At 39.0% G+C, this 18,844-nt stretch overlaps 1 protein-coding gene across 1 annotated transcript in view; it reads right to left on the reverse strand.

Annotated features, from left to right (window-relative positions):
* SEL1L (SEL1L adaptor subunit of SYVN1 ubiquitin ligase) overlaps positions 1-13,109 on the reverse strand; it is a 55,997-nt gene extending 42,888 nt beyond the window's left edge. The window contains exons 1-3 of the mRNA XM_061181149.1: positions 12,947-13,109; positions 7,711-7,748; positions 6,639-6,870 (exon numbers count right to left, since the gene is read on the reverse strand). Coding sequence (XP_061037132.1) covers positions 6,639-6,870; positions 7,711-7,748; positions 12,947-13,016 — 340 coding nt within the window. The 5' untranslated portion in view covers positions 13,017-13,109. The remainder of the gene's footprint in view (positions 1-6,638; positions 6,871-7,710; positions 7,749-12,946) is intronic.
* Between the last annotated feature and the right edge of the window lie 5,735 nt (positions 13,110-18,844).

An 18,844-nucleotide genomic window follows, 5' to 3' on the forward strand; every position in this document is an offset into this window, starting at 1 on the left:
TCTGCCACTTGGCCTTTCTGGCCTGTAGCATCTAGTCTTTGCTGCTGAAGAAAAGCCTCTGACTTTTTTTAAACTCCTGAATTCACAGATCCTAATTGCCTGTATCTGATTCTACGCTGAGGCCTGATACTGTCTGGTATAAGCTTCCAGCCTAAGCGGGAGCTGTGCTGAACTGAAAGCAGGCATAGGCTCATAAAGAGAACTCATACTCTGTGACCTCTGCACATTAGGCCACCTCGCTGTGGGGTCTACCCTGTGAGGACATCATAGCTGCTCGGCTGCACCGTCTGGGTCCCATACAAATCCCAGCAGGAAAGGACTTGTTCTTTGATGGGACCATCTGAAATCAAGCTGCTGACTGCCTGTATAGTGCTGACACAGCCTGACCACATTCTTAACTTGTGGCTATAGCTGAAAGCTGCAATTTGGGAGAGGGTACATCACAGGAACTGTGACCTCTGATCACTCCTGACAGGCTGAGACGACTCGAACCCCCTCTAGAGCATGTCTAACTGAGGTCAACTCCCTGTGCCTGTGTCTCCTGAAGAGCTGCCATTCGCAACGATGGTCTGACACCTCTGACTCTGCTTCCCTCACGTCTCTCCTGCTGCACACGCCTGAGTGCAAGCTGATTAGTCATGCAGCCATCCTCAGAAAGGGGCTGATCTTTTCTAGGCTGTTCACCAGATAAGTCACCACAGTGAAAGCAGTGGGAGGTTATGTAAAACTATTTTGAAATTTTTTGAAAATTCAGGAGTTTTGTCCTGACCGATTCGTGAATATGATGTTTTTCTGGTTTGGCTGTATAAAGGGGTTTTTCTATGAAAATGTTTTGCACCTCTTTCAGAGAACCCCTCCAGACGAAAGGTCTGGATGAGAGTAGGGGATGACTGTAAAAACATGAAATTATGAATGTTGAGTGGAAAACACTGATTTTAGAACCACCAAGGGAAATAAACCAAAACCCCTGCAGCTGGAAAGGCACAAGGGAGGGGAGAGGGCATTATGATCTTTGTTCTTCGAAATTACTTCTGGAAGCTTCTTCCTCTTCCTGAAGGAAAACTCTCTGTGCACCTCTCCAAGCTGTTGAGAGTGCTCTGAATTCAGACAGCTGAGCTATGATCATACCTGGCAGGGCTGACTATGAGGCGGCAGGAGCTGACCCAACCCCTGCACTTTGCATGCAGAAAACCTCCAGATGTTGACCACGCTCATGAGGTGGATGAACTGTTGTCACAGGCAACAAAACTGTTTGGAACAGATTGGCAGTCCCCCTGAGACCAAGCACTGAACTAAATCTTTCAGACTGCACTGGGATCCCTAGGACAAGATACCCATGGCGGGCAGCCACATCACACTGCCTAATTTATGCCTTGCTCGGGGTGCCCAACGGTTGTAAACTCTCCGTTTCTAGGGATTCCCTGGGAATCCCCAACAATTCCTTCTGGGATTGTACTTCTGTAGGTGTACCCTGACTATCACGACACTGCCTCAGCCCTGGAAGGCTTTCAACGCAGCTTCAACTTACCGGCCAGACTTGTACTGGGCCTGAACTGATGCTTAGAGCCAGGTAAAAAAGGTTGAAACAAAAACTTAAGGAGGAAGCTACCTGTCTTTCTAAGATAGACCTTTATGATTAATGGGATTTCTTATTTGGCTAAGACACGTGAAGAGCACAACTGAAATCAATACTGCAGGTTGGTCTCACTCTGCTGTCTGGGTCATATTGATAATAATTTTGCTGTAGACAACCTGGCCAATGACCAAAGGGGAATGCCACGTAGAGTAGAGTGAACATAGCAGGTCTAAACTTCTATCCTTGAAAAGGCCTGCTTACAAGGCTGGCCCTTGGCTTGTGTCTGGGAACTTAAGATTTTGGAAGGGTTCCCACTACCCTAACTGTTATGAGTGACTCACCCCAACTGTACAAAAAATATGATTTATGCTGAACACTTGCTTTCCTTCTGGGAGTCTGCAATTTTGGTATGTGCTAGGCACAGAGAACCTATGTGACTAGCCCTCTATAAAAACTCCGGTACTAGGTCTCTAAGGAGTTTCCCTGGTAGACAGCATTTCACACGTGTTGTCACAACTTTTTGCTGGGTAAATTAAACACATACCGTGTGACTCCTCTGGGAGAAGACCCTTGTATCTGGCGTCCCCCAGATTCACCCCATGCACCTTTCCCTTTGCTGATTTTGCTTTGTACTCTTTTTCTGTAATAAATCATAGCTGTAAATACGACTATATGCTGAGTCCTGTGAGCCTTTCCAGAGAATCATCGAGCCCGGGGGTGTGGTCTTGGGGACTGGGAATAAGTGTGAAATGTTCCAACCAACAGCAGAAGGCAAGTGTGACTGGAGTCATGTGAGTGACAGATGAGGTCAGAGAGGAGAGGCTTGATCACATAAAGCCTTGTTTGGATTTTATTCTGAACGTGACAGGAAGCCATTGGTGGCTTGTGAACAGGAAGTAGGATCAGTCTGCCTATTAGATAACTGGCATCAAGGGAAAGGGTGAAAGCAGGGACACTAGACAAGAAGTCCTTACATACAAGAGATTCGTAACTACCCTTGGGTGGTTCAGGAACTACTTCAGAAAAGAGAAACCTAAGTTTATCTCTAAGGATGAGCAGAAATGCGATACATGGATTTGGGCAAGGGGGTGAGGGAGGTATCCTAAGCAGTGGGGTGAACTGGTATATGCCTCTGAAGAAGGGTGATGGGTTTAGCATCGCTGGAAGAGGGCAAATGGGGGGAAGCTTTGGGAGATGAAGTCACAGAAGATGGCGGCCACGTGCACACAGAAGGCTTTGTGAATCTTGCTCAGGAGCAAGCACTTCATCTCATAGGCAAATGGAAGATAATGGGGGTTGTAAATAGGGGAGTTATAGGATCAAATTTGGGTTTTAGGAGGATCAATATGCAGAGACATGGACAAGAGGCTGACAAAGGAAGCAAGTCTAGAGGTAACTGTCATACAACCCAGGTCTAATGTAGCTGGGAGTGCACGAAAAGTCATGCATATGCAACTTACATGTATGTACATAAGCCTTTTCATGTATAAATAATACATTAAAAACAAGTTTGAATGAAAAAAAATAAAGCAATTATTGAAAAACTAAAACAAGTGAATCTGAATGTTTATAAAGTTGTTGGTATGACCACACAGAACATTACTGAAATGATTTTAAAACACATCATATTATTGATACAAATCACTAGGAAAATATATACTAAGAACAAAAAGAACCACAAAGAAACCTTAAACTGCATTCGGTGGTTAGTGGTAAGGTTGCCATTGTTATTTTGAAATGATATATACTTTATTTATTTGTTTGTTTGTTTGATTAAAGTAATGTAACATTAACGTTGTTAGGTACCATGATTTTCAGCATCAGGGCAAGGAGACCCAAACAGAAAAGAAAGAAGCAAAAATCCTGATGGGTGGAAAGGACTAACAGCAGACTTGAAATCCACTCTCTCTTTTTACTGCCCAAGAAACAGAGAGACAGAGAGGTGACGTGATCAAATCATCCGAGACACATGCTAACAAGAGGCCTTCTGGCAAACGCACTCGAGGTATTTACCACCAGGAGAGTCCTTACTTGTGCACTGCTTTACCAGGTTGGACCTGGTTTGTCCAGACGGCTCACTGTACATAAACCTAGGATGTACGTATTTACCAGGCATGACTTCCTAGAAAATACCACACAAGCCATGCAGTTATCAGGGAATAAACTGGAGATGTTTCATAACCGAAATAGCTCCCTTTTGTGGAAGTGACACTCCATATGAATCACTCAAAGTCCTCATATATAAAAAACGTATGTTAAAATAAGCCAGAGCGCATCTTAATTGAGGTAAGACAGGACCTGGGAGCAGCTCTGGCAGCCACAGATCTGTGACTTGTGTCTTGTGTTTTGTGATAATTTTATCTTTGAAAATATTAGTCACCTTTGATAGTGGGTAGGATCTCTGATTCTTGTGAGTTTAATTTGTCACTCTGACCCTCTGTGTTATCTCACCTGTAATATTTAATTTGAACTGGAATAATCAATATCAATGTTACATTTCCTAACCCTACCCACCAAAAAGGCCTATTAGTAATGACAATTCAGTTGCAATGCATATCCTTGGTGTCTAGATTACAGTATCTAAAATAAATACAATTTCCCACTAAAAGGAATATGGATTCCCTGGAGAAATGGCTGAGATTCATTTTGGGGTAAGGAAAAGTATAAGATGAATTTGGGACATCTTGTCCTGCCTAAAAAGGAAGAAGTTTAAAAGTTACCTACGATTAGTCAAAAGGACAAAGGAATGAACTTAAAGGGACTCTCAAGAGCCAAAAATGGAATAATGTGAGCAATAAAAAAGAATGATTGCAAAAGAGTAAAGCATAGCTGTATAAAACCCATGGATTTGTAATGATGCTCAAAAGCAAAGCAAAACAAACAGAAAACATATTCACTGGTCTCTTTTGGAGGTTGCTAGGGCACCAAATCATTATTTGAAAATATTTCAAGGGAAAGAATCAAGCATTTATCTTGCTGTGTGGATTATATTTCTGGGTAACCAAATAGTTGATGAGGGAAAGTTCTTCTTTAGAAAAGAACTCCAGATAACAAATGCAGGAGGAATGATAAGTTAACAAGTCATTATTTTGAAACTCCTAATGAAATAATGCATCCAGACAACAAACGAAATGGTTCCCAAAACCTCTGGGTGAAAGGTCAATGAGGAACTTTCGAATGGCTGGGTCAGGCTGACACCACCCAACCTTGCTGACCAGTCAGCAAGGACAGTGGGACAATCAGATACTATATAACTCCCAGGTAATGCAATGGGAAGCATACAACACTAACTATAAATATTATCGATTAAAAAATAGAACTAAATCTACCCGGGGCTTTAGCGCTAACTTCCAGTTCATAGACTAGACAGCAGATAGTGGAACAAGTTCAACTGCATTACTAGCATATGACCAGCTAGATCTAGAATGAGGGAAATCCTATGGCACAAAGGATGTTCTTTCTTTAACAAATAAAATGACACTTAAAAACAAGGAAGGGAAAATTGTTACAGATTAAGAGAAACCTAAGATCTTAGTGTGGACACTGACTGACAGAAACCAATTCCAAAAAGACATTTGAAACAACTGGGAAAACTAAACGGAATCTGGGTCTGGGTGATAAAGGAATAATAGCTAATTTTGTGGGTGTTATAATACTATTGTATTTTTCATTTTGTTGAAAAAAAATTCTTACTTTTAGAGATATGCACACAGGTAAAACAATGTGGAATTTGTTTAATACTCTAGCCAAAAAAAAGAGTAAATGGATATGGAGTGGCAAAGATGAAGCAAGAACAAGAGTGTCGATGGCTGTTGAAGCTGGGTGACGGTGGGTACATGGGGGTCATTACACACTCTACTTTTGTGCTTGTTTGGAAGTCTCCCCAACAAAAAAGAAAGGAATGAAAATAAATATTTGGCAAAAATTTAAAAATGGTAATATACACTTGGCTGAGGTACAGGAAAAGGAACAGACTTACTTTTCTGCAGAACAGTTTAGCAATATGACTCAAATGTCTTTTCAAATTTTATACTTTACTTTTAAGGTTTACTTTTAAGAACTAACTCTAAGGAAATTTTCATAGACATGTACAAAGGTATACTGAAAATGGTCTCCCAGCAAAAAAAAATATTGTTATGGTATATTGACATGTAAAATTTTTTATAGCCATTAACCATTAAATTGTAAAAGAATATTAAATAATATGGGAAAATGTTCAAGACAAACTGTTAAGTGCAAAACACAGGCTGTAAAACAGTATATACATTTTGAACCAGTTTAGTCTTCTTGAAACCATACATCTAGAAAAAAGCCTGAAAGAGTATTCTCCACTATGTTGACAGCTGTTATTTCTACTTGATGGGATTAAGGTATTTTTAATCAAAGAAAAAAATGGTTTCTCTTTTTTTGTACAAAATGTTTGTAATAAAAATTATATTTTTAAAAGGTAAAACCTGGATCAATTCTCAAGATTGGCTAATAACAGAATAAGCAGATATGGCCGTGATTTTTGAAATAATGAACTAAATGACAGATGGGTGGTGGGACAGGGCAGAGTGGATACATTAATAATTAATTTTTAAAAGAACAGGTATTTAGCACACTCTACTGTGAGAAAGATCAAGCTGTAAATTTAAAAATTACAGTGTCAAGAAAGCAAAAGTTAGAAGAGGATTAAAGTTTTTATGTAACTTTAGGATAAACAACTAAATCAAATTACCTAGGATGACTGAAAAGATTATTGTAGTAAAAATCCTAACACAGTTCTGAAAATAACCAAAGCAGCAAGTTAGACAACCCTTCCTGTCTGAGTTTCTATTTTGTGTACCACTCTGACAGATTGCTACATACTGGAGTCCAGAAAGAAATGTTCGAATACTAATACAAATGCAATTGTGACTATCAAATTCAGCTTCTGTAACTTATCCTGTAAAATTATACACTCTACATTATATGTGGTGAATATCAGTAAAATAGGACTACTGCATCTTCTATACTAGCTTTAAAATTTCAGTTGCCTCCTTCCTAAATAAGGCAAAAGTAAACAAAATGTCCAGACTACCTGGTTTCCGTACTTTCATTGGCTCTTCATAGTCCTTGTTTTCTGGATTTGGAGATTCTAGAAAGCTGATTTCTTCTGTGACACTTTCCCCTTCTTGGCTTCTGAGGCTGTCTTCCTCTTCTTGAATAGGTGATTCCAATTCTGATTCTTCTGAATCAAGGAATATCTGACCAGCGACTACTCTGCCTGCTGGGCTATGGTCCTCTACCGACTCATCTGACGGCAAAGAAGTCTGACAATATAAAGTATTTTTAGTTTCCACTACTAACAAGACTCCCTCCAACCTAATTTGACCATTTCTTTCACTAATCCAGATACATCTCCTTCAGTTCCTTGAATGTGTCATACTCATTCGTCTCTATACACTTTGGTATGTGTCCATCACATGCCTTTATCACCTGCCTAAACCTGACTCTTCGGATTTCAACTTAGATGTTACCTCCTCCCAAGAAGCCTTCCTTAAATTCCCCTAGTCTAGGTTAGGGTCTCCCCCTACTTGCTCCCAATATATCTCATACTTCCCCGTATGACAGCCCTGTACTATAACTTCCTGTTTCTTACCTACATTCCTTCCAATCTAGAGATAAAGGATCATAACTGATTGGTCTCTTTGAAGATGTAATAATCAGCCTTATTCATTCAATCAACCAAGTGCATTAACAGATTTTTTTAATAAAAACTGATAAGTGGAAACAAATGGCAGGGGTTACATCTTCAAATTAAAAAACTAAAAAATAAAAAGAATAAAATCAATCTCTCATTAGGCAGTAAAAAATGTAACTGCCTTCAGGCTCTTCAACACACACACACACACACACACACACAGAGCACATTTAAGTTGGAATTAAATCTAGTAACCAACACTCTTAGAAATATTTATTATTCTCTCTCCTATAGGTCAGTGATTTTTCCTCCCAGAAGAACTAATATTGGCACTATCTTTCTTTTCCTTTTTTTTAAAAATACAATTCTGTTGCTCAAAAGATGCAGATTTCACATCCTTTTTAAGATACATCATTCATGCTTTTAAACTGGGCATCAAATACTGGTCAATGTAAATTTGAGTACACACCTTGGAATCTAAGGATTCATCCTGGTTGCCTTCTTCATCTGTAAAGAAATTTTAAGACAATTTAGTCATCTTTCTTGTTTGGAAATTGCAGGTATGTTAAATGAAAGCATTTGATAATACAACAAATAATAAGACACTGGATAAATAAATCTATAATTATCTAAAAATTGGTTGTACTCAACAACTGTTCAGAAAAGATTAAGTGAAAGGAAAAAAGGGCGTTGGGGATGGTATTTTTTTCCTCTTTATTTAGGAAAGACATTAGCTTCATCTGGTACACAGGTAGGAAGACCAAGACCACCAACACCAAAACCAGACATTTCTTCAGATGCCATCCAGTTCTTTTGTATATAGTTAGTCCACTACTGAGAATGAGTTGCTAAATTTATAAAAATAGAGCCCTGATTTTGTGGTTTGGGATTCCACCCATTCTTCTCCTCAGCTCAGAATCTGGAGTTACTCTAGCTTATTTTAGTGATAACTAGCATTTTATTGTTCACTAAGACTACTCAAGATGGGCATTAAGAATTATTATTATCTGACAGCATAGTTGCCAAAGATAGTTAGAATTTGTGTTCGACTTTACTGAAGACATAACCCGATATGCATAAAAAGTAGCATCACACTATCATGTATTTACTCACATGAGATCTATTTATTAAGAAATGAATAGCTTGTATCAAATAAATAAAAATTCCAGCCACTATTTACATCTTTCTTCCAAATTCATATTGGCTGTTTTGGTTTTGTCCAATTACATTAAGTTTCCTTCTATTATTCTTTCTGCATTTCTCTGCTACTTCTATTCTGGCTGCTTGCTATTCTTTTTCCTGATCTTATATAAACACATTCAACAACCCAACGGCCATTCACAAATATTTGATCTTTGTATTCCCAGCCAGTTAAAAAAACAACTGTCAGATGATCTCTAAGTTTCTTTCTTACTATTAAAATTACCTGATTTTATCCAGGTGTGAGCTTCAGTATTGCCAGCTCCGTAAATTATGTGAGAAATTAACCAGTAGACAAAATGCTATAAAGACCATGTGATTTTTTACTAGAAAATTTGGTGTTATGGTTGCCATTTATCTTTACTTCATATGGTTATATCCTAAATATGATTGGTAACTTGTAACTCTCCAAAGTACAACAAAAACATGTTTTGGAGTTTGTGTTACCAAAGTACTGAGCCAACTTTAAGAAGTATAACCAACTCATTATGTACCAAATACCCAACTCTATTTCACAGTATTTGTTTCTTTTGAATATTTGAGAAAAATCAGTCTACTGGTGAGGTTATGCCATATATAAAGTGCTGTAAATTCAAAGGAAACTTAAATTATAGCTATTTTCACGTTCACTACTTTTAGATTACCTTCCAAATATTTTATTTCTGGTGGGTGGGGAGGAGAAAGGTATAGCATGTATTAGTCCCACAGTGCCTATAACATTTAGGTAGTGATGTCAATTAATGAACAATCATCCTTCATGCTCACTTCTTCACAAGTATTACCCAAAGCCCAAGTTCTAACATATGGTTCAAAGTCCATTCTCAGCAGATCTTTGGATAAAGGAAAAAAAATTCATCTCTAATAACAAAGTGGTATGTGTTAATGTATTTAATTAGTCATAAACATTAGCTAGTTAATAAATCAAGAGCAGACATTAAATGTGAAATGTATAGGGTATATCCCAAAACACTGAAACTTTAGATTAGCTGGAACTCAAATCACTAATCACTCAATTGAGTACCTTGTCACAATAGTTCACATATGTAGCTAATAAGTAAATAATATAGATGCCTATAAATAAATTTTAAGACATGTACATTTGAGACACTACAAGCTGTTAGGCATTAGAGTAGCAAAATGTGTTTCCGAACTCCCAGAGACATGGGAACTTGTGACATCGGGGTTATTTCGTATGAATTGCATCATGCTTCTCTTTCTTTTCTCTCTCCACAGACTAGGAATATATACTCAGGTTACTAGTAAATACGAGCTTTCCTTCTCATTTACTAAACTGGCAAAGCCTACTCCAGATGGTAATCTTAAAGCAAAGGTATTTTCTCTTTCAAACTAATACGTCCATTCACGTAACACTTTAAAGAAGTTTCTTATAACCTAGAGACTTCTGATAGGCAGTCAGGTAAGGATTAAAAATGCTGAAGTTACACATAAATAAAAAGAATATAGTAATGCTTTTATCAGAACACATACATCAAGCAACAAGAAAAATGCAAAAGGGTTCAATGAAGAGTTATGGATTTCTCTCAAGAGTATCATATCCAAAATACCATGGTTTACATTACTTTGGTAATCATACCCCTTCCTTCGAAAAAGATCAATTTTCATTTTTATTATATCAGCTAACAAAACTGCAAAATACTGGGGATATTCTTTCAGGGAAAAGTGGTCATTACAAATTCATTTTCCAACTTGTCATGTAAATTAAACAGACTGATATATCTTCAAACACAGAAAGTCTTACAAGTTTAGTGAAAAGAGACCAGATATCCTGTCTTTGGCTTTGCCATTGAATCTGTGCAGATCCTAGGATACTGCTGATTCCCAGTTACTCCAAATCCAAGGCCTGGAGAGCTAGGCTCAAAACCTGGCTTCATTACATGTTAACATTACACACATGGTTCAATATAGCAAGTTTGCTCAGCCTCCTCTTCCTCAAGTGTCAAAAGGGAATAACATCATCTGCCTTGTTGACTCTCAACAAAGTTTTAAGGAACAAAAGAAGAGTGAAATGAAACATATTCTGCAATCTGAAATCTACTCTTTAAATACATGCTGTTAATTAATATAACTGTTACCTGAAATACCTAGCAATGGACCTAATTTACAAGACTCTGTAATATTATTTGGCATAAAGAAAAAAAGTAAACCATTTTAACCAGTAAGCCACTTCCTGTCAAAAACAAGAAAACATGTGAGAAAAGTTAAAGCATTTTTCATTATTATCTTGAGAAAATGAGAGTAGTATCTTTTAAATCTCCTCCTTTAAATTTATTTATTCACAAGGAAAAGAAAACATTTCTAATAAAAGTATTATACTTTTACATGCCTTTAAGACAAGATACTAGATAACAGCTAGTAACAATGGTAGGATCAAGATTCCCTTTTATGGCTGATCAAATTCTACCTGGCAATAAATGCAACTTGCTCTGGGTAACCACCAACACTCAAACATTATGTCAACACAAAATTATGACCCAAAACTTGATTTTTAAATAGGAACAAATCTTTAAAATAAAAATGAGGCTGATATTCCATATAAATAAGCAATTTAATGAATAAAAAAGTCAACTGAAAATCCATGTACTCAACTTATAAAACTTTACCTCACTTAAGCGTTTTATGATATTTGCACTTCATGTGAGAACAGTTGTGCCTTTATTACTGGTCAGCATGCACATCTATATAGTTTTAGTTCTGGCTGAGTAAGATTTTTGCCTCTACCAGAGAAATGTTTTGGCAGTTTAACTATGATGGAAATCAGAACAGATGTTTTGTGAACATAGTCCTTTGCGTACATCAACACAACCCAAAGATTTAACACTTCAGTATTAACAGTCTTCTATTATAATATATGGAGAATCCCAACTGTTGATTAAAAAACTTCTTCAAGCATCATCTCCACTGACATGATGCTTTAGATATGTGAAATCCAGTCAAAGGAAGATGCAGGAAAATGTTTACATGCTTTAATTTTCTTTAAATTCTACAAATTGAATTCAGAGGGATATGCACCATATTCTTTAACTAGTAGTTCTTACACTTTAGTGTGAAGAATCGCTTGTGGAGCTTTTTAAACTACAGATACCCCAACCTGTTCCAGACCTAAAACTGCGTTTTTAACAAACCCTTAAGAGGAATTCTGATGCAGGTGGTTCATGGTCCATCAGGTACTCTACAGTACTGATTTCATACTTCCTTTGATCAAATAACTGCTAGCAGTGGCTTCAGGAGTTACACAGAGTTTTAAAGATTTGGTCATGAACACAAATCAACACTAGAAGGCGGGGGGCGGACCTCAGAGCATGATGTTGGCAGTAAAGTAACTGGCATATGCTTGTTGCTTTTGAAATGGTATCTTAAACCACACTATGGATAGAATTTTAGGTTTAGACCTCTTATTTTAGAAGCAGAATGCCGTTACAGCACTGACTTACAACTAGGACGGATAATTTGAGGATTCAGATAACCATCTGGGAAATTTTCTGTTGGGGAAAAAAAAAAAGAGTTGACATTTATACCCTGCCTTGTTCCAAAAAAAATTTAAAGCCACAGAACTGCTGTTTTGTTAACTGAAACTGATTAAAATTCAAAAGCTTTATTGTACTGATTGTTTTTTTTTACCAATACTCAGAAACACTAAATGCTTCTTTACCAACACTCTCAAAATAGATGTTTTCAGATGTAGGTAGATTAAACTATTAAAAAAGAGAAACGATAATTTTCAGAGCCAGGGTATAAATCAGCTAACTGGAAAATCAAATCAAAAGCATATGAATTTCTCTATCTATGTAAAAAGTTAAATCTAGATGCTATTCATTTTACATTTATAAGAACCAAGATTTTTTTTCAAAAATCATAAAATTACTGTCAGCAAACATGGGGCAGCTCAGAAACACTGTGACACAGTAATAAACACTTTCTTAAGAATATTTCTTTAAAAGAGGTACGGAGTAGGCACATTTACATCAAAAGTCTTCATTTTTTAAACAAAGAGACAGGGCAATCTCAGGTGCTAAGCAAACCCACCAAACCACTGTCAACATCCTGGTTTTGATGCACCTGGCTCTGCCCAGACAACCCCAGGTGTGCCAATTACTTAACTTACAAATCCCAAAGCCAAAGTTTCAAAACCGATGCAGCACATAATCTACATGAGAGTCGTGGAAGCTCCGGAAGGGCTCCTGTGTCACTGTGGGTCTAGGCCAGCTGTCAGGATTCATTCCCATGGAGTCACTGCTCTTTCGGGAGGAGTCGTGTAAAGTTTGTGAAGTGAGGAGAGGTGTGAGCAGGGGGACCGCCCCTTCTTTTCCTCCCCTCTCAAGCTCCCCTAAACATCCGCTCTGACCCAGGCCAACCGAAGCCCAAGAAATGACAGCGAGGGACAGGCTACTGCGAGGTGTGAGCTGGAGCCCCCACGGCCCTGCCCCGGGATGGACGCCGGGGGGGCGGTGGCTCCTGGCCTCCAGTCCGAGGGGGCGGATACTGACCCGAGGACGCAGAGGTCGAGCCCAGCAGCACCGCACAGAGCAGTAGCGTCAGCCCAACCCAGACCCGCATCCTGCTCTCAGGGCCGCTACCACCCGCTGGAGCTGTCGCTTTCGCCTCTGCCACCACCAACTCAGCCGCCGCCGCCGCCGCCTCGCCGCTGCTCTTCCTGCTCTGGTTTCCTTCCTCCGCCCCTTCCCAGGCCTCCCTGCCCTAGCGTGCAGCCAATCCCCGCCCGCCGTCGTACGCTCCTCGCCCAATCGCCGCGTCCTTCCCGCCCACCTTATTGCACCGCCCCTGGGGTCAAGAATTGGCCAATCATTACGCGAGATTCTCACACCGGCTTTCCCGGTTGGACCACGGCCTCACCGACATGGCCCCAGGTAATTGGTAGCTCCTGGGTTTAATCATCCCGGAATCAGAGTATGAGTCCAAGGTTGGACGAAAAGTCACCCAGGACTACAATTCCCACAATGCACTTCAAGGGCCTCTCTCTGTGTGTGCTCTTGGGAAACGTAGTCCATCGTGGGGCAATATTTAAAAGTTCAGGTGGTTGTAGAAGTTAAGAGAACTTAGCTAACACCTGGGCTAGACACTAATTCCAGGCCGTGAACTCACAGGTTTATTTTTATTTTTTTGAGCCAAATAAATATCAAGAAACACACATTATAAGGTTAAGTGTTTGTAACATGTTAAGCTCTTCCTCTTCGTTTTATTTAGAAAATTTGAATTGGACATAGTGGTATCAGCACTGAGGAAAAATACAACAGCTAGACTGAATTCGAAGTATTTTTTTTTAACGTAAACGAAACAGTACCATATATACGGAAACCAGGATGGAACTCACTACTGGTCCCCCTTTCCCCTACAAAACAAGAGGAAATAAACCCCACCCAGTACAGACTATGTCAATGCTAGTATTCGTTTTTACGACATCCACCAGATAATAATAATCTGGGAAAAGGGGCCAACAGTCTTTGCAAAACCCTTTCAAACATTTGTCCTCATCCCTCTCCTTTTGTAAGTTACATTGTTTTCTTCTTCATTGACTACCTAGGTCTTACATTGACTAGGTTCAAGAGTCTAGGTTGGTGTATTTGGAGATAAAGGTGACAGAGACTGCATTGCAGAAGTGGAAATAGCCTTGTGTATTAAGTACCAACTCCAGGCATGCTCCAACTAGGTAGCAGAGCAGTGGCTTAGTGTTCCTGCCCCTTCATCAAATTGTCATTCTGCTTTCCCTAGTATTCACCCACAGTCAGGTCTTAGGTCTACAACCTAGACATTCTGAGTTCAGGATTTTGGCGAAGTCCACACTGGCCACATATCTTCATACCATCTGTGTTCCATCTTCTTTGATGAAGAGTCCTCTTTTCCAGGAAGAGGATAAAAAACTATTGTCAACATTCACATTGGAGAGGATGAAGGAAAAATACTGTCTCATGAAAAAGAGTTCTCTTTTCTACTACTACCACACTCATCTCTATTTTTGTCACTAACAATGCTTCCTCAGAGTTCCTCTCATTTTAAATCATAGAGTAAAATCTAGTATACTATGTGACCATTTTTCTCTTTCTCACTGAAAACTTCCCTACTGACCCTCATTTTCCCTTACCTTCCTGATGCACCTGAGTTCTAGCCATACTCACCAACACCATTCTCTCTTCACTGTAACCTAAACTGCATACTATGGCCAGATGAATTTTCCTTAAACACTGCTTTCATCTTCTTTTTCAAAATTTTTTAATGGCTGCCTTAAAACTGACAGTTCTACTTTCTTGTGGGAAGTATTGGGGAAGAAACTTCTGCCCTCCATAAGAGAAACAGTGATTACCTGACTGATAAGATTGGGGAAAGTTCACTGTTTGGTTGAGACCCAACTTCTTTTTTCATCTTTTTCTTTACTGAGTGCTTCTTATATTCAAAGCCCTGTGCTAGGTGCTGCAATGACAAACTTTCAGCTTCTCTTTTACTACTTTCCCAGTTTCCACATTCACACTCTCTTGCCTTCTCATGGGCTCCCCTACCCTCTCCCCACTGCCCTTGCTTCTTCTTCTTCTTAGCCACAACCCTAGCATCTTCCCAACTTCACTTCCATTTCATCTTGGCTGAGTCTTCTCTGTCTAGGCCAGTCCTCATTAATCCTCATTTCTCTAAGTGTCTACAGAACAGTCACAAACTTGCCTTTTAAATGGGTGGTAGCTTGCTGAGGCCAAAGACAACTATGCAATTCAATGTATAGGAATATAGCATTGGACTTGTCACCTACTAGCACTAGATAATTATTTGTTGATTAATAAATGCACCTTACCAATAAAGCGTTTTTAAACTATTTTCAAAGCACACGCTGTCTACCATAGTTTAATCTTAAAAAAATCTACCATACTTTTATCTTAGAGGAAATATTAAGGAGCACTTGCACCCCTATTATACAGGAAATTTACTTCATTCCTCTTACCTCATCTGAAAAATGGGTATGTTAATAATACCCTCTTCACCAGGACACCAGGTCTGTTGTGAAGTTCGAGATATACAGGGAGGAAAAAGTGCTTTCTTCATTACAGAATGGTCTACAAACATTCTTTCTTTTTTTTCCCCCACATTTCAATTGACAAGTTTTATTTTATTTTTGACAAAAAATCAGTATTTCCCAAATTGGTCCTGTTATAAACATTACAGGAATGCTTGTTAAAATACAGACTCCCAGCCCTCTTATTCTGATATGGTGGGTCTAGGGCCTAGGTTTAATCATATCCCCATGTGATTCTTTTTTTTTTAACATCTTTACTAAAGTATAATTGCTTTACATTGTTGTGTTAGTTTCTGCTATATAACAAAGTGAATCAGCTATATATATACATATATCCCCATGTCCCCTCCCTCTTGTGTCTCCCTCCCACCCTCCCTATCCCACCCCTCTAGGTGGTCACAAAGCACCGAGCTGATCTCCCTGTGCTATGCGGCTGCTTCCCACTAGCTATCTATTTTACATTTACATTGGTAGTGTACATATGTCAATGCCACTCTCTCACTTCGTCCCAGCTTACCCTTCCCCCTCCCAGTGTCCTCAAGTCCATTCTCTACATCTGCGTCTTTATTCCTGTCCTGCCCCTAGGTTCTTCAGAACCACTTTTTTGTTTTTAGATTCCATATATGTGTGTTAGCATACGGTATTTGTTTTTCTCTTTCTGACTTACTTCACTCTGTAGGACAGACTACAAACATTATTTCTTATTGATTCTTTGTTTGAAGCAAAGGAGCAAAGCAAATTAAAAATTAGTTTTTATTAAGGCTAATAAAGTTAGCTTTATTCCCTTAATTTGAAAAAGATTTAGAGCTGCTAAAGCTATTGTCTTTAGCCAGCAATGAGTAATTGACATGTTCTGAGACCTTGACTCCCTGGGGGAAATTCCAAGTCTCCAGAGCAGATCTAGAATATGGTGTGGGAAAGCCAGGTTTATTTTGTCAGCCTGCTACATTGCATTTTGATTAATTAGTGAAAAGGTTGTGAATTCTCCATGGCCTTATCCAGTCTGAGCATACACTCCTCAAGGTTTCCTGCCAACATCCCCAGTTAAAGTTGTGTACTCATTCAATTTGTACAAAATGTTAGTATTATTTAATTCATAGACTTTTTTACTGTTTGCTCAGCTGTCTGTACTCTGTTCTACTTGTTCATGTCAGTGTTCTAGGTCATTGTCACAGATTTCCAAGTTGCAGAAAACCTGTTTGCTCTGCATTACAACACAGCATAGGACCCAATGGAGGTAGATAATAAGTGCCTTTTTATGTAGTTGACATTGATGTGACCTTATTCCATTGAAATGAATCAAACAGTCAGCAAATACTGAGAACCTCCTGAAAGTGTTGAGGACATGAATCTAGCTTGTTCTTCGTTTAAGGATGGTGAGATAACCCTCAGAGCCTTTTCCCGAGAATGGAGTGATTGTCACCAACTCTAGTTGAGTATCCTTGCCTGTGCTATTCTTAGAGATCTATCTGAGTTGGCAATGTGTGAAGGCTGCCAGCACTTGCATGAACATATCTGCCAGGGCAGGATAAGGGAGAGACAGGGAGCAGGATATTTTCCCCTCGGGGCTTGGAGAAGAATGTACACTACTTTCTTTGAGGTAGATGAGGTGAACTAAAGTCATTATTTTTGTGTTTCTTTTTCATGGATAAATGAAAATATAAAACCTTGCACCATAGTGTGAGATAGAACCTGGCATCTCTTTGTGTACATTCTGCGCTCCTTGAGTAAACAGACAATGTTTTTATATCTTATTGTATACCTAGAATTCCAGGATTGTATATGGCAGGTAGATAATTTAGTAATCAAAATAAACAAGCTTTGAATGTTCCAGTCACTTACTATGATTATAATTAAGTCTTGTAAAAGTCAGGATGTAGATCCCAGATTGCGGAGAAGTGTATTTGATATACTACCTAAGTTTGCAGTAATAGAATGAATGGGGTCGGGTGTATGAGTGTAAGGCTCTATTTACCAAGTGTCATCCTGCAGTGACATTTACTTTGGAGATGTGTATTCTTTCTGAGCAGTGTTGACTCACACCAGATAAAGGAAAAGCCAGGATACCTTTATAACCTGAATAAATGGACAGGCATCTTTTGACCTGACTTTTTCATAGATTTAACTACCAGTTCTGGAGAAAGACTGGATTAAAACTAAATTTCAATAAGAATTTGATTAAGTGAATCTTAGAAAATGGAGATAAACTGCTGGGAGCTCCCATTAGATTCAGAATATTTAATTCCTGTGTAGATGGCAGTGTGTTTCATTTGTGAATGTTGGATTAGGGACATTATATTCACAGGATAATCCTTCCTTTCTTCCTTCATTGATTCAACACATATTTTGGGGGCACAGTCAATGTCTTCCAGCCAAAGACCACCAGGAATACACCAGTAGTTGAACACATTAGGTTTAGTACTTATGGCAATGAGGAAGAACACACACACTGTAGGGTGTTTCAGGAAGGGGGCTTTAAATAGAAACTGTTATAGGCTTTGGTTGTGTTATTTGTCGGAGGATCCAGGGAAGCCAGTTTTGCTCTGGATTGGATGCTATTAGAGATACCCCTGATTTCTATGATTTCGTAGAAATCAATCAGTAAACCTTATCTTAAGGGAGAGGAGACTAGAAGGAGGATAAAACTGTCATTGGTGAAGAAGTAGCCGTTGCTCATTTTGGCCAAGAGAGGAAGTGTTGTATTTTGTGAGTGGTACAGGGAACTTGTTTTTGTCTGTGCTTAGGTAAAATTATGAAACGGCCTTGCTTTGTCTCATTTTATCTTGGTCTCAGAGTAACTTGTCTGTAGTTGGTATTCCGTGACATTGTTTATGTCCAGTAGGAGAATAACATGGCCTGGGTGTGGATGCCAGGCCAGCTTCTGGATGTCAGGGGCTGCTCTTTGCTTACCTTTCTCAGCATCTCCTGTGAGGCTCCTGTTGCTGGGGATTTAGCAATCCACAAAACACACAAAAGTCACGGAGTTTACATTCTAGCCAGGGGGAGAAAAAAGAATAAAATAAATAAGTAAATTATAATATATTAGAAGCTGATAAGTGCTCTAGAGAAAAAACATAAAGCCAGGGAAGAGAATAAGGATACTAATGGGAGGGTTGGGACCATTTAAATTCAAAGTAGGGAAGTCAGGAAAGGCTTCCCTGTAATGCACACATTTGAACAAAGACTTAAATTGATGAGGGAGTGAACCATGAAGACGTGAGAGGGAAGAGTCTTCCGGGAATAAGGAGCAGGAACCAAATGAAGGTTCCAAGGGAAAACCTTACCTGTTAGGATCTAAGAACAGCAAGGAGGCCTGTGGCTGCAGAAGAGGGTGAAGGAAGGAATAGCAGGAGAGGAGGAGCAGGGGATG

The sequence above is a fragment of the Eubalaena glacialis genome, chromosome 2 (assembly GCF_028564815.1).
Source record: "Eubalaena glacialis isolate mEubGla1 chromosome 2, mEubGla1.1.hap2.+ XY, whole genome shotgun sequence".
Taxonomy (NCBI): domain Eukaryota; kingdom Metazoa; phylum Chordata; class Mammalia; order Artiodactyla; family Balaenidae; genus Eubalaena; species Eubalaena glacialis.